Source organism: Malaclemys terrapin, chromosome 15 (assembly GCF_027887155.1).
Source record: "Malaclemys terrapin pileata isolate rMalTer1 chromosome 15, rMalTer1.hap1, whole genome shotgun sequence".
Taxonomy (NCBI): Eukaryota; Metazoa; Chordata; order Testudines; family Emydidae; genus Malaclemys; species Malaclemys terrapin.
This window is the reverse complement of record NC_071519.1, coordinates 16,443,596-16,460,593: the sequence shown is the minus strand read 5'-3', so window position 1 is coordinate 16,460,593 and position 16,998 is coordinate 16,443,596. Positions and strand designations below refer to the sequence as shown.

General features: G+C 45.1%; 1 protein-coding gene across 4 annotated transcripts in view; it reads right to left on the bottom strand.

Annotated features, from left to right (window-relative positions):
• FEZ1 (fasciculation and elongation protein zeta 1) overlaps positions 1-16,998 on the bottom strand; it is a 157,164-nt gene that overhangs the window by 124,160 nt on the left and 16,006 nt on the right. For all 4 annotated transcript variants that reach the window (XM_054005452.1, XM_054005450.1, XM_054005451.1 and 1 more), the window contains exon 3: positions 3,885-3,984. In XM_054005452.1, coding sequence (XP_053861427.1) covers positions 3,885-3,984 — 100 coding nt within the window. The remainder of the gene's footprint in view (positions 1-3,884; positions 3,985-16,998) is intronic.

Sequence of the window (16,998 nt, the reverse complement as noted above, 5' to 3'; positions counted from 1 at the left end):
GAAACGGGGACTCCAAGTGGCCCTTTTTCCTGGATTTTGGTCGAAATCACTTGGTGGTGGCAGCAATACCGTTCAAGGACAAGGAAAGGATTTGTACCTTGGGGAAGTTTTAACCTAAGCTGGTAGAAATAAGCTTAGAGGGTCTTTTATGTGGGTCCCCATATCCGTATCCCAGAGTTCAGAGTGGAGAGAGAACCCTGACATGGTGACAAGGCAGTGGGATCATTTTGAATCAGAAGCACAGACCTCAGGATTTTAAAAGGACACATTTTTTCTTTTGGCTGCTTGAAAACCAGGGAGGTTTTTTTTTAAAGGACACTTTTTTTTTTCTTTTTAGCTGAGAGCAGCTGGAGTTTATTTTCTTTGCCTGAGTGCAGAGTAGTTAAGTTCCTGCAAGGGAATTCACAAGCTGTTTTTTTTTTCTTTCTAGCTCTCGGGTTAGGCTAGGCCAGGAGTAGGCAACCTATGGCACTCATGCCGAAGGCGGCACGCGAGCTGATTTTCAGTGGTACTCACACTTCCCAGGTCCTGGCCACCGGTCCAGGGGGCTCTGCATTTTAATTTAATTTTAAATGAAGCTTCTTAAACATTTTAAAAACCTTATTTACTTTACATACAGCAATAGTTTAGTTATATATTATAGACTTATAGAAAGAAACCTTCTAAAAATGTTAAAATGTATTACTGGCACACAAAACCTTAAATCAGAGTGAATAAATGAAGACTCGGCACACCCTTTTGAAAGGTTGCTGACCCCTGGGCTAGGCTAAGCGGAGGAAGGCTAGGATGAGAGAAAGTGAGGTCCAAAAGAAACTAGAATTAGCCAGATTGGAAGCTGAAGAGAGGCAGAAAAAACATGAAAGACAAATGGCCTTAAAGCGCTTGGAGTTGGACACGGAGGAGAAGAAGGAGGCAAAACGCTTGGAGGCAGAGGCGAAATGCTTGGTTACAGAGTTAGAGCTGAAGCACTTAGATCTGGAAATGGCTAAGCTGGGTCTACTAGATAACCCTAACAATCCTTCTCCAGGTACTGCTCCCCATTCCAAAAAATTCCCCACCTATAAGGTAGGCGACGATACAGAGGCCTTCTTAGAAAATTTCAAAATGGCCTGCCTTTTGTACAGCATCTCTACAGACCAGTATATGGTGGAGACGAGGCCATAGCTTAGTGGATCCTTAGCAGAGATGGCAGCTGAAATGCCTAAGGAACACATGAACAGCTACGAACTTTTTTTTTTTTTAAAGGCCAGAATTAGAATGAGGCTAACATCCGAGCATGCCCGATGGTAGTTCAGAGCCCTAAGGTGGAAACCAGACATGGCATTTTCCCGACATGCCTACCACAGTGTAAAAAATTGGGATGCCTGGATATCAGGAGCAAGCGCTAAATCTTTGGAAGATGTGTCTTTCCTAATGCAAATGGAGCAGTTCTTAGAGGGTGTTCCTGAGGAAATAGAAAGGTACATCCTAGATGGAAAGTTCAAAACTGTAATCGAAGCGGGGGAGATCGTAACCAAATGGGTGGAGGTGGTGGAAAAGAAAAAAGCTAATAGCAGTTGGAGCGGATATCAGAAGGGGAAACCCGAGACAACATCCTACCACTGGGGGCAGCCCAATCCCCACCTACATCCCAAGGAATACCCCAAACACCTTATCATCCCACCACACCAGTATCTAGCCCCAGTGACCAGTCAGCTGGACGATGTTTTAAATGTAATGAGCTGGGGCATGTGAAGGCCAACTGCCTGAAGAACCCCCAGAGATTGCAGTTCATTACACCAGAATCACACCAAAGGTCCCCAAGCTGAGATGCCTCCCAGATAACCTCAGAGCGAAGGGAAACTGTGAGTGTGGGTGGGAAGAAAGTTACTGCATGGAGGGACACTGGAGCACAGGTGTCAGCTATCCACCAATCCTTAGTGGACCCCAAATTCATCAACCCAGAGGCCCAAGTAACGATTCAACCCTTCATGTCAAACTCTTTAATCTTGCCTACAGTCAAGTTGCCTGTCCAGTACAAGAGCTGGTCAGGAATGTGGATTTTTGCAGTCTGTGATGATTATCCCATTCCCATGCTGCTGGGGTAAGACTTGGCCAACCATGTGAAGCAAGCCAAGAGGGTGGGAATGGTCACCCGCAGCCAGGCTAAGCAAGATTTCACACCTATCCCTGTTACTGAGCCTTCTACCAGGGTCCCCGTCTGTGTTACCAGAACCCCAAACTGAGGTGGTAGAATCGGATTCCCTGCCAATGACTGCAACAGCCGTAGTGGATCCAGTCCCAGAGACCCAAACAGAACCAGTCCCAGAACTGGAATGGGCGGAGCAACCAGCACCAGAACCATTGCCAGCACTGAATCCAGCGCTTGCAACCCTGTCTACAACTCCAATGCCAAAGGGCACCACCGAGCCTGCCCTGGCAGCAGCAAATAAACCTATGCAAGAGGCTCACCGGAGCCTGAAATACAACATAGTGCACCAGTGGAGAGCGGTTCACAGTCAATGGAAACAGCCCTATCACCTACATCGCTTCCAGAGGGACCAACCCCAAGTCCACAATCCAATGAGGGACTGATGTCTCCAGCATCAAGGGCACAGTTCCAGGCTGAGCAGGAAGCAGATAAAAGCCTCCAGGGAGCTTGGACGGTGGCACGGAGCAACCCACCACCTCTCAGCTCTTCTAATGGATCCCGGTTTGTTGTAGAAAGAGAACTTTTATACAAGGTGGTCACCAGGAACACTGGCATCCTCAAAGACAGTAGGTAGTTCCAACTAAGTACCAGGTAAAGCTCTTGAGCTTAACCCCCGATCATCCTAGTGGCCATGCTGGGGTGAACAGGACCAAAGACCTTTTGGGGAGGTCATTCCACTGGGAGGGAATGGGCAAGGATGTTTCTACCTATGTCCGGTCTTGTGAGGTGTGCCAACAAGTGGGAAAACCCCAAGACCAGGTCAAAGCCCCTCTCCAGCCACTCCCCATAATTGAGGTCCCATTTCAGGAAGTAGCTGTGGATATTCTGGGTCCTTTTCTGAAAAAGACACCCAGAGGAAAGCAGTACATACTGACTTTCATGGATTTTGCCACCCAATGTCCGGAAGCAGTAGCTCTAAGCAACACCAGGGCTAAAAGCATGTGCCAAGCATTAACAGACATTTTTGCCAGGGTAGGTTAACCCTCCGACATCCTTATGGATTTGGGAACTAATTTCCTGGCAGGGACCATTAAAAGCCTGTGAATCTAAACTTTGGAATTTTTCTTTCTGTGGACATTTTTGATACTTTAACTTTTTGTTCTAATTCCGAACAGAAACAAATTCTGAAATGTCGAAATTCACCACGGAATAAAAATCGCATTTTTGACCAGCTCTAGAAACAAGAGCACTACAGCAACCCTGACACCTCTGAAGCACTGGGCCAGCTGAGCTCTCTGCAGTGCTCTGTGAGGTGCTGTATACATTAGCAATCACTAGCTGCATTGTTCAGTAGGCTGGCAAGTCTGTGCTCTACATTGTTCTAACTGTGTCATGGCGGAAGGTGGTACAAACATCCTCAATGTCACTCTCAAGCAAACAACAGCCTAGCTGACAAAAACCCCCATTACATACATATGAGGCTGTTTCATTTATAGTTCCACATTACACATGCTTTTCAATTATCAAGGGATGGTGACCTAAATTCATGCAGTTTGGGATCTCTGTTCCAATCTCTGACAGGCACTCTATTCTCATATTCTATTATTCCTATTTCTCAGAATGGCTACTGAACATCAGATCATTTTATGCATTTACATTCTTCCTTTATCAAACTGCAAATGGTGTCTCAGAACCTGGTAGGGTGGTGGTGTTTTTTTTACAAGTAATGCAAAAAATAGAGTCTGGGAAGTACCTCTGAGTCAGAAATATTGCCATTCAACACCTCGATATCGGGGTCCCTCCAATCCTCAGTGATCGATGAGATGTAATTTTCCGTTAAAGCATCCCAAACCCTGAAAGTAGAAAAACGTGTTAATATATGTCAGGTGGGGCCAACCCTGCCTAAAAGAAAGAAGGGCTCACCTCAAGAAAGAATTCTCTCAGCATGCTCTGTTCAAAACAGCCCTGAAACAACATTCATAGAGTCATAGATTTTAAAGCCAGAAAGGACAATTATGATCATTTAGTCTGACTGATTGCATAACCCAGGCCAGAGAACCGCAGCCAATAAATTCTGCATCAAACCCATAACTTCTGTTTGAGCTATAGCAGATTTTTTTGAACGATATCCATTCTTGATTTGAAAACTTCAGGGACTGAGAAACCAATTGCTGATTATCCTCGCTGTTTAAAAAAAAAAGTGTCTTATTTCTAGTCTGAATTTGTCTAGCTTCCACTTCCAACCATTGGACTTTTGTCTGCTAGTTTAAGGAGCCCTCTGCTCTCAGAAATCTCTTTCCCCTGTAGGTACTTGTAGACTGTGATCAAGTCACCTCTTAACCTTCTCTTGTATAGACTAAACAGATTGATGTTCTTTAGTCTTCTACTACAACACAGGGTTTCCAGACCTCAGATTATTCGTATAGCTCTTTTCTGAACCCTTTCCAATTTTTCAACATTCAAGAGACAAGACCATGAAGGAAATGGAAATACCAGTGCACCAGCTACTACATTATGTGTGACTGAATGACCAAACCAGCAGCAAAATCAGCTCCTTCATAACAAGGATTTACCAGCCAAGCCAACATGATAAGCTGCAGCAATTCATGCAATCTCTGACTCCACCCCCTCTAGATGCAGCCAAAAATCAGCTACTAACAAGAGGATTTATAGTATTAAGAGTTTTGCAGCACAGGTAAAACTATTAGAGAGCTCTCTTTAGTCAAACGGACCGGTAGTCACAGTCTGCTCAAAAAGGAATGAGGGGGGGGAAAATAGCACTTTAGACCAAACAAAATGGCTGCAGCCAGACACCAGGTCCAAGGCACTGACGCAACAGAATCAACAACTACCACTACCACCATGATGGCCATAGGGATAGTAGAAGTAATTGATGAAAATATGATGATTGTGATAGGGAAAAAATGGGAAACAGGCAGTGTGTTTCTCACTGCAAGGTATTCTGGATGGCCAGCAACAATGATACATGGACTGAACTTCAAGGGGAGCTGAGATAGGGAATGACTGTGGCTCACCCCAACCCCCAGACAGTTCTTTGAATTCTAGCTTTCCTCCTTGCTGTCTACTTTTGCAAACAAATGTAAATTGAAAACACAGTAGGCCACCCTCCTCCAGCAGATAATGATTGACCATGCTCTATTGTAATTAGACTGCCTAACTATAAGAATAGACAAGCAATGTCAACGGGTAATTTAAGAAGAAAAAGGACGGTGTCTTTTGCCTGTGTCTTGTCTGGAGATCTAGCTTTATATGTGCTGTATGCATAAAATGCAAGAGGCTCTCTGAGACATGAGAACATGCACAGCATACTTAGAACCTTCAGAAAATTAATGGGGAAGTGTTTAACGAGTATTACTGGGCATGTATAAATGGTGATTTTCTGAGATTTATAACTCAGACAAATCTGGACAGATTTTTAAGAGCGCAACACCTTTGACCTATGAACTGACCCTTGCCAAATTTCAAATATCTGTTAAAAACAATGGAGACAAGAGAGCTCTTTCACGGAAATGGTTGGGAAAATATTTAACACTGACAAAACAACTTATTCTTCAATAATCTTGTTTTCAGAAACAACTGAATCATTTTTTGCTGAAACTTAAAAAAAATAATCAATCTTGGCACAGATCCAGAGTAGAAATTTTCAGCCTGAATCATTAAAGTTTGGCAAAGTTATAAGTAAATGAAAACAGAGTTTTCAACAAAAAGTGCTAGACAACTTTATCTACTGCTATTGCTACTGTTCTACCAATAATAATACCCAGAGGTAAATAGTGGTGTGCTGTGACCAGTGTTCAATATATTTATAAATGATCTGGAAAAGGGGGTAAACAGTGAGGTGGCAAAGTTTGCAGACAATACAAAATTACTCAGGATAATTAAATCCAAAACAGACTGTGAAGAGTTACAAAGGGATCTCACAAAACTGGATGATTGGGCAACAAAATGGCAGATTAAATTCAATGTTGATAAATGCAAAGTAATGCACATTGGAAAACATAATCCCAACTATCTACACAAAATTAAGGGATCTAAATTAGCTATTACCACTCCAGAAAAGATCTTGGAGTCATTGTGGATAGTTCTTTGAAAACATCTGCTCACTGTGCAGCGGCAGTCAAAAAAGCGAACAGAATGTTATGACCTGTTAGGAAATGGATAGATTAAGTCAGAAAATATCATAATGTCACTAGATACGTCCATGGTACATCCACTCCTTGAATACTGTAGGCAGTTCTGGTTGCCCCATCTCAAAAAAGATATATTAGACTTGGAAAAGGTACAGAGAAGGGCAACAAAAATGATTAAGGACATGGAACAACTTCCATATGAAGAAAGATTAAAAAGACCAGGACTTTTCATCTTGAAAAAGAGATGAATATGAAAAATATCATATACCCGTATGATAGAGGTCTATAAAATCATGAATGATGTGGAGAAAGTGAATAAAGAAGTGTTATTTACTCCTTCACATAACACAAGAATGAGAGGTCACCCAATGAAATTAACAGGCAGAGATTTAAAAGAAGCAAAAGGAAGTACTTCTTCACACAACACACAGTCAACCTGTGGAACTCATTGCCAGGAGATGTTGTGAAGGTCAAAATGATAATAGAGTTCAAAAAAGAATTACATAAGTTCATGGAGGACAGGACCATCAATGGCTATTAGCCAAGATCATCAGGAACACAACCCCATGCGCTGGGTGTCCCTAGCCTGTGACTGCCAGAAACAGGAGTGGACAACAGGGTATGGATCACTTGATAATCTGGAGGATGGCGTGGATTGCACCCTCAGCAAGTTTGCAGATGACACTAAACTGGGAGGAGTGGTAGATACACTGGAGGGTAAGGATAGAATACAGAGGGACCTAGACAAATTAGAGGATTGGGCCAAAAGAAAACTGATGAGGTTCAACAAGGACAAGTGCAGAGTCCTGCACTTAGGACGAAAGAATCCCATGCACTGCTACAGACTAGGGACTGAGCGGCTAGGCAGCAGTTCTGCACAAAAGGGCCTAGGGGTTACAGTGGACGAGAAGCTGGATATGAGTCAACAGTGTGCCCTTGTTGCCAAGAAGGCTAACAGCATTTTGGGCTGTATAAGTAGGAGCATTGCCAGCAGATCGAGGGACGTGATCATTCCCCTCCATTCGGCATTGGTGAGGCCTCATCTGGAGTACTGTGTTCAGTTTTGGGCCCCACACTACAAGAAAGATGTGGAAAAATTGGAAAGACTCCAGAAGAGGGCAACAAAAATTATTAGAGGGCTGGAGCACATGACTTATGAGGCGAGGCTGAAGGAACTGGGATTGTTTAGTCTGCAGAAGAGAAGAATGAGGGGGGATTTGATAGCTGCTTTCAATTCCTGAAAGGGGGTTCCAAAGAGGATGGATCTAGACTGTTCTCAGTGGTAGCAGATGACAGAACAAGGAGTAATGGTCTCAAGTTGCAGTGGGGGAGGTTTCAGTTGGATATTAGGAAAAAAATGTTCACTAGGAGGGTGGTGAAGCACTGGACTGGGTTACCTACGGAGGTGGTGGAATCTCCTTTCTTAGAGGTTTTTAAGGCTGGACTTGACAAAGCCCTGGCTGGGATGATTTAGTTGGCGTTGATCCTACTTTGAGCAGGGGGTTGGACTAGATGACCTCCTGAGGTCCCTTCCAACCCTGATATTCTATGATTCTATGATGACTGCCTGTTCTGTTCATTCCCTCTGAAGCACCTGGCATTGGCCACTGTCAGAATACAGGATAATAGGCCAGATGGACCACTGGTCTGATATTCTTATATAAGAGAACTGAAACAAATAGAAGCGAATATGTCTCTGAATTTCTAGCCAGTCTAAACACTCCTCTGCCTGTATTCTCTGTTATGTTCAAAGAACACTTAGAAATCATGTTGGTTAAGCAGCCCTACATGGAGAGGCTACTGAGCACTGTTCAGGTGAAGGACGTGAACCTGGGAAGAGCCCTAGACAAGGCATTAGACTAGGATAGGGAGTTAGGCTCCCAATGTCAAACCACTGATCTTCCTTGAGTGCTGGCCACCCAGCTGCGCAGGACACTCCCACTGAATTGCAGCCTTAGGGCTGCTCAACATTAGAAGTTCAGTTGATCCAGCTACATCATTCAGGTTTATGAAAAATTCACACCTGTGAGAGATGTAGTGAAGCTAACATAAGCCCCTATGTAGACAGCACTAGGTTGATGGAAGCATTCTTCTGTCGACCTAGCTAGTGCCTCTCAGGGAGGTGGATTTAGGACAGCAATGGAAGAACCCTTTCTGTCACTGTGGTAAGTGTCTACACTGAAGCACAACAGCTGTACAATGGCAATGTTGCAGCTGTGCAGTGGAAGCATTTCTAGTGGAGACAAGTGCTGAGTCAGTCGAAGAATTCTCAACAATCTCACAGAGCCGTTTGCTAACTTGCAACATGTGAGCAGAAGGACTCAGTCCATGATACAGATGACAGCGGGGTTCACTACAACCCAGAGAACATCAGCAAAACAGAGGGGGTCATGTTTCTCTTGCTTGGGGATGTTGCATTGATTGAAACCATGTTTCTTCAATAAGCTGCACTGTAGTACCTATGGTAAATGGAACCATGACACCTTGACTGATCATTCTCCACAGCAGTGTAGAGGAGAAAACCACAAAGGGAAGTCACTAAGTCCTACTAATACAAGTATGAGCCACAGGACTAGTTATTCAACTATGCAAGAACTAGGGCTGCAGCCAGGCTTTGCAGAGCCCTTTGGTGACATGTTTCCTCTTACCACACTCCAGTGGTGACATCTGCACTGCATTTTCACTCTTCTACCATTTTTCTTCTTATCCTCATGGCCTCAGGATGGCTTCCCCTCATCTATTCCCATTTTCCTTCCATCCCCTTTGTGTCACTCATTTTTGCCCCTTCTGTTTTTACCATAGCGCCCTGCCCCACCTCGCCCCCCAAGAGGCAGCTGCAGTCTAAGGTCCTCTCATGCAGTTCAAGAAGTTCCAATGGAGATGTCACAGTCCATGCACATTATTGGGTCCGATCACACCTGCCCTTTTAGGGGGGAAGTCCACAGAACCTGTGTCAAAACGGCAACTGAATTTTTTTAAAAATAGGAGCCTACAGTCAGGTGCCTGAATATGCTTTTTAAGGTATTGACCGCTGCCTCTCACATGAGTTGCCTCCTTTCATAGATCTACATGGAGTGGGAATAAACAGGACACAAATGCTCCAGTAATAATACTACTTACTCTTATATAGCACTTTTCATCAGTAAATCTCAAAGTGCTTTACAAGGAGGTCAGTGTTATTATCTCTGTTACAAATAGGGAAACTGAGGCACAGTGAAGTGACTTGCCCAAAGTCACCCAACAGTACAGTCAAGAATTTAACTTAGGATTCCTGAGTCCCAGTCCAGTGCCCTATCCACTAGACAACACTGCCTCTCCCAGTACCACTGCTCAACATTTTTATTTTTTTTTTGTAAAAACATGGGAGTTTAAGAATTTTTGGACCCATAAAGCCAGCACGAACCCATGATTGGAAGTGAATCTGTGTCTAGTCACCATGCCACCAGGTATATTTCCTAAATGGGAAGATATGATGAAGTTTCTAAAATTTGGCCTGTCCCAAGTAGAGCTGGGTGAAATGTTTTCAGCAAATACTTTATTCACTGAAAAATACAGTTTTGGATGTCCCAAAACTGTTCACAAATTTGTGTCGTGTTCATAGAATAGTTTTGACTGAACCAAAAGAATTCAATTGTTTTGGTAATGTCAAAACAAAATGTTCTGTTTTGATCTGACTTGAACATTTTATTTTCAATTTCAGATATTTTGAGAAAAGCAAGGAGGACTATGTTTGCAAAAAGCCACAAGTGAGGACCTCCTTTATACTAATGCTCTGTTATTCTGCTGAGGTGTGAAAGACAAAGGTTCAATGCCCCCCCTCTGCCTGATGGGAAAACCAGAATTTACCATAGTATAGGATTGCCCTAGCCACTGGGGTATTCTCATACCTGGTTTTCTCAGTCTTTCCAGCTGAAACTCTTCCACTGTGTATAAAATAATTAAAAATTCAATGGAGCAGTGACTTGATCTTGGGGCTCCCCCCATCCAGTGGGCACCCTAACTAGTAGGGCATGGTGGAGTCATTCTTGCAGTGTCATTTATACTAGCTATTAACTGGCATTCTTCATGACAATGAAAAGTATTTGGGCAAGGAGCTAAAAGCAAAAATGACTCTGTAGCAGGGGTCAGCCACCTTTCAGAAGTGGTGTGCCGAGTCTTCATTTATTCTCTAATTTAAGGTTTCGCGTGCCAGTCATATATTTTAATGTTTTTAGAAGGTCTCTTTCTATAAGTCTATAATATATAACTAAACTATTGTTGTTTGCAAAGTAAATAAGGTTTTTAAAATGTTTATGAAGCTTCATTTAAAATTCAATTAAAATGCAGAGCCCCCCGGACTGGTTGCCAGGACCTGGGCAGTGTGAGTGCCACTGAAAATCAGCTCGCATACCGCCTTTGGCACGCGTGCCATAGGTTGCCTACCCCTGCTATATAGCCTGATGGTTTGGACACTAGGCTGTAGGTGGCCAAAGTTAAAAGCTGTTTCTGTGAGAAAGGTTAATGGTGCATAGGTAGTGCACCTGCAATGATAAGGTGCTTCTGGAGGCATTGAGATCTACTTATTGCTATTAAATATTTATAGCACAGTAGAACCAAGAGGCACCAATCAGAGTTGGGTTCCACTATGCTAAGAGATGTAAAGACAGTTACTGTTCTGTAGTTCGCTGTGGAAGTGCTATCTTAACTCTGAACTACGGGGTTTCTAACATGTTTTTAACTCTAATACTCTTGAAAGGCAACACAGACTAAAACACTGATGTGTGTGATGGACCCACAGGGTACAACGTGAACTGTGGGAAAACTGTTCCCCCTTATCTCTCCAGCCTGGGCTTTCTCTCACAATGTTATGCTGGTGACAAGCCGCAAACCCCTCCAGGTGCTTGCACTCACACAGCCTTTACCATACAGAGACAAACCCAGTGAAGTTGCATGAATGCTCTCCAAGCCACTCATGAACTGTACACAGGGAGATGCCAGCACATTTCCCCCAGACTCAATCTTGTACCCCAGAAATATCCTGTCTTACACTCCTCAAGACCTCGTGAACAGTACAAGCTCACTAATTAGTTTGCCACTTCGTCAAAAGATAGTGGACATGTACCAGCTTTTGTAATCTGCCCAAATTCCCCAAGCACTTTAGACAAAACTCACTGGTTAAAATAAAACATTAAAATAAGATTATTAACAAAAGAAAGATAGATTTTAAATAATTATAAGTGTTAGGCATAGAGGTCAGAGATCTTTATATAAGAAATAATAAATAAAATTGCAGTCTAAACCCTGAACTTTATCAGACTAAGCAAGATTTGCATCAGTTTTTCTCACCCTACTAGATGCTACAAGCATCTCACAGTTCTTAATATATAGGCTGAATTTCCCTCTCAACCTAGGACCAGTCTCCTCAGGCCAAAGTCTTTGTCTTCCCAGTGTTCTTGTTGCTTTCAGAGTAGGCGAGGGAGGAAAGATGTGGTCTCATGATGCCACTGTCCCTTATTTTATATTCTCAGTTCATGTCCTAGGAAAGATACTGGCCCAGACATGTCCTGGTGGAACTTGCTGAGTCACAGAGTTGAGCAATCCCCCAGGGTGTGGTGTTTGCACAGCTGTCTCCTATTGAATTATAAATCTCTTATTTACAATTCCCCAGCTGGTCAGTGGTCGTTTATCACCTGCCTGGGTGTGGGTCACAACCCTTGTTGCCACGGGAGAGCCAGCAGTGGGCGTCTCCCAGACTCACAACATATTTCAATAACAACCATACAGCAAAATCTCATAACTTCATGCACAATAATGATATACATATTTTGACAAAATAATGAATTTCAGCAAGTCATGATTATTCATATGATACCTTACATGGCATACTTTGTATGACATATCACAACTATACACAAATGATGACTATGAGGGTTACAAGGTGCTATTTTGAGGTACAGTGCATCACAGTGTGCACGTACCTTTGCATCGGCTTAGCAACATTTTCAGTGTGGAAAATTCCTTAATTTTTTTAAGATCCTAATATACAACTGGGCAGTGCAAGGGGTTTGTGGAGCATTCTTTAGCACATTTCACAAGAGTCACAGGAGGAAAGCCCCTTGCCCTTCCACCATCCATCAAGATCTATCCAGGTCTTGGAGACTGACCCACTGACCAAACTGGGGATGAGGGACAATAAAATGATCTCAGGAAAACTCCGCACAAGAACCTCACATTTTCCTCTCTCCTCTTCTGTGGATTTTAACATATGAGGGCAAGATCTGCACATTAACTTTTTCTGTAACTGGAGCTCATTTCTGAAGCCTCATTAGCGGGGTTTTGTTTGTTTTTACATATGTAATTATTTTGATAACACACACAGAAATTGTGAGCTGTTTTTCCTGTTGAACCCAGATGGAGGCTGCCTGGCAAACCATGAAGCCGGTAGCGCTCGGGCTTCGGGCAGCCCCCATGCCTCCAGACCCTGCACCCCCGGCCGGGCACTTCCCCTCCTGGGCTCCAGCTGCTGTGCTCCTCCCCTGACTCTTCGGCTCTGTTTAAAGCCGAGCTGCCCGAGTGCTACCGGCTTCGGGCAGCTCCCTTGCCTCCGGACCCTGAGCTGCCGGCCGGGCACTTCCCCTCCCGGGCTCCGGCGGCGCAGAGTCCAGAGGCACAGGGGCTTCCTGAAGCCGGTAGCGCTCGGGCAGCTTGGCTTTAAACAGAGCCGAAGAGTCAGGGGAGGAGCACAGCAGCCGGAGCCCAGGAGCCCGGAGTCTGGGAGCCCGGAGCCCTGTCCTAACTCCCCCTCCTCCCTCCCAGCCACATGAAAAGGGCGCTACCGGCTTCATGGTTTGCCAGGCAGCCTCCAGACCCTGCCCCCCTGCCTGGGCACTTCCCTTCCCGGGCTCCAGCTGCGCTGGGGAAGTGCTGGCCGGGGGCGCAGGGTCTGGGGGCTGCCCAGCAAACCGTGAAGCCGGTAGCGCTCGGGCAGCCCTTTTCGTGTGGCTGGGAGGGAGGAGAGGAAGTTAGGACGGGGACTTTGGGGAAGGGGTGGGGAATGAGCGGAGTTGGGGTGAGGAAGGGGCGGAGTTGGGGCAGGGCCGGGGGTGGGAAAGGGGCAGGGCCAGGGCCCGTGGAGTGTCCTCTTTTTTTATTTTTTAAATATGGTAACCCTACTTTGGAGTGTTTGTGTTTTTGAAAAACTAGCTGTGTTCTTGCCAAGTTCATGTTCTGGACACCGAACCTGGAGGTAGGCATGTTTTGTAACAGGGCCTAATTCTTGCCCAGAGCCTAACTTCTGCTAACTTTACTTTAATACTTCATGGTGAGAGGAAATTGAGCTCTCATGTACTTTGTTATACAGTAGAGGAAGGATAAGGGAAAGAAATTAACAACAGAGCTTATGCAGCTATGCAGTGGGAACCTGGAGGGAAACTTTGTTAAAGTACACCAGGATATCCTGGGAATTAGGGTGACCAGATGTCCCGATTTTATAGAGATAGTCCTGATTTTTGGGTCTTTTTCTTATATAGGCTCCTATTACCCCCACCCCCGTCCCGATTTTTCACACTTGCTGTCTGGTCACCCTACTGGGAATCCTCCAAAGAGAGCTCTAGGAAATTTTCCTGCAGATATTCTGCAATCCTCTGCCAAAGGTTCCTTGGCAAAACTAACTTGTTTCTCCCCACACTGGAGGAAGTTTTGCTGCACCCAACCGGCAATTATTTCTGCAGCAACCAAAGCAGCACACAGGCGAGGAGTACACGGAGACAGTCTGAAGCCACACGCATGCAAGAGATGCATCCTGGTTACCCTCAGGAGTGAGATATCGGGGTTTGATTACGCCGCCTATGGATAAGGGTACCACTATTCAGAATATTTCCACTAGGACGTTGTAGGAACCCCCTTCTCAGACCACCCAGGTCCTTTGTTCCTTCTTGCCCATTCCCCCCTTTCCACCCCCCACTGAACTCACCCTATTTCAGACTCATGCCAAGCTGTATGCTAGCCAAGGGACAGTGAGATAGATGTGTGTGTAAATTTTATGATTCACGGCTGTGAGTGCAACACTGTATCAGTTCATTGTTTCTTTGGCTTCTGAAGATGTGCCCTTGAGGACCCCACTTAGAATATCAGGGTTGGAAGGGACCTCAGGAGGTCATCTAGTCCAACCGCCTGCTCAAAGCAGGACCAATCCCCAACTAAATCATCCCAGCCAGGGCTTTGTCAAGCCTGACCTTAAAAACCTCTAAGGAAGGAGATTCCACCACCTCCCTAGGTAACCCAGTCCACAGCTTCACCACCCTCCTAGTGAAAAAGTTTTTCCTAATATCCAAACCAAACCTCCCCCACTGCAACTTGAGATCATTACTCTTTGTTCTATCATCTGGTACCACTGAGAACAGTCTAGATCCATCCTCTTTGGAGCCCCCTTTCAGGTAGTTGAAAGCAGCTATCAAATCCCCCCTCATTCTTCTCTTCTGCACACTAAATAATCCAGTTCCCTCAGCCTCTCCTCATATGTCACGTGCTCCGACCCCTAATCATTTTTGTTGCCCTCCACTGGACTCTTTCCAATTTTTCCACATCCTTCTTGAAGTGTGGGGCCCAAAACTGGACACAGCACCACAGCAGCAGAGTACCTCCATCAGATAAGACAGCAAACCAGGAAGATTAAGGAGGATATCTTTTGTGAAGTGCTGCAGTCAACAGCTACAGCAGATAGTGAAACAAGAGCATGGAGGGAGACAATTAATGAAAATATCAGGCTGGATAGCCTGGAAAGGAGAGAGGGGCAGGAGTGGATGATTAAGCTACTGGAGGACCAGACAGAAATGCTCAAGTCCCTCATTATGCTTCAGTCAGAGCACATCCATGCATGAGTCCCCCCGCAGTCAGAACTCCATTCCATGCTTTCCCCAAACTCCCTCACCACATTTGGTGCATGTTCCTGATCCCTCTCAGTACCCTTGCACTCAACCCCCAGGGGCTGGTTTCACAGTGAAAGCTGGAATTACACTCAGCTGGGAGAGCCATAACCGAGAGACTATTCCTCGTTTCCATGTCCCCTATTTGACAAATAGTTTGGTTTTTGTCCTGTTATTAAACTTTATTTTTGATACAAATTTACTCTTTATTTGGATCATATGCACATTAGTTGGTGCTAACATTCAAACACGATGGCTATTGGAAGGAATATTTGCACAGTACAAGTAACGCTCAGGAATCAAGCATTACAGGGTTCATACAGAGCAGCAAGTAAACATTCCCTGGCTGAATACCTCACATAAAGACACATTGCTAGAAATCATGGTCAAAATACTCCTTCAAAGCCTCCCTGATTTGAATGGCATCCTGTTGTGCCCCTCTAATTGACCTGGTATCTGGCTGTTCAAAATCAGCAGCCAGCTGATCAACCTCGCACTCCACCCTGGGGGAAACTTCCCCCCTTCTCTTCACAACTATTATGCATTGTACAGCAGGCTGCAATGACTGTCAGAATATTTCCCTCGTTGAGGTCTAACCTGCCAAAAAGGCAGTGCTGGCAACCTTTTAATCTGCCAAAAGATACGTTCAGTGGTCATTTGGCACCTGTAGTTGAAGTGCTTCCTTGCTGCTGTCTAGGTTCCTGGTGTAAGGCTTCATGAGCCATGAGCGCAAAGAGTACACAGGGTCTCCCAGGATCACTATGGGCATTTCCACATCCCCCCATCAGAATCTTCTGGTCTGGAAAGAAAGTCCCAGCATGCAGTTTTCTATACAGTCCAGTGTTCCTAAAGATGCGTGCATCTGCACCTTCCCTGACCACCCTACATTGATGTCAGTGAAATGGCCCTGGTGATCCACTAGCTCCTGCAAGACCATGGACAAGTAGCCCTTTCAGTTAATGTACTCTGTCTCAAGATGGTCTGGGGCCCAAATTGGGATGTGTTCCATCTATTGCTGCAGTTAGGGAATCCCATTGCCTTGAAGCCATCAAAGATTTCCTGCACATTACCAAGAGTCACAGTCCTTTGTAGCAGGAGGTGATTAATGGCCCTGCAGACTTGCATCACCGCAACCCCCACAGTGGATTTTCCAACAGCAAACTGATTCGCAATTGACTGGTAGCAGTCTAGAGTTGCCAGCTTCCACATACTGATCGCCACTAGTGGGGGCAGCTCTCATTCTGGTGTCCTTATGCCGCAGTGCCAGGACGAGCTCTGCACACCGTTCCAGGAGGGTGGATTTGCACATCCGAAAGTTCTACAGCCACTGCTTGTCATCCCATACATGCATCACAATGAGATCCCACCATTCAGTGCTTGTTTCCTGAGCCCAGTACCAATGGTCCACCATGTTCAGCTGCTCCATGAAGGCCAGCAGCAATATGGAATTATTTCTTTCCATGACACACAGGAGGGCAGGCACCACTGATTCACTTGCTGTTTCACAGCTCATGAAATACTGCTGAACCAGCCGCGTTGTGGTCATAATGCTCAGCAGTTCAGGATCCATGCTTTCAGACAGAGATGGTGGGCACACAGTTTACAAGGGCTGTTAAAAATGGCATGAAACGAAGTCAGAAGCCCATGGAATGATGGGATGGAAATAACTGCATCATGGGATGGTGAGCAAACTCCCATGATGCATCGCAATCCGTTCCCAGATCTCCCAGGATCAGAGGGTGGCAAGTTGCAGTGGGATAGCTTCCCACGATACAACTCTCTAACTGTCAATGCAAGAGCACCAACTGTGGAC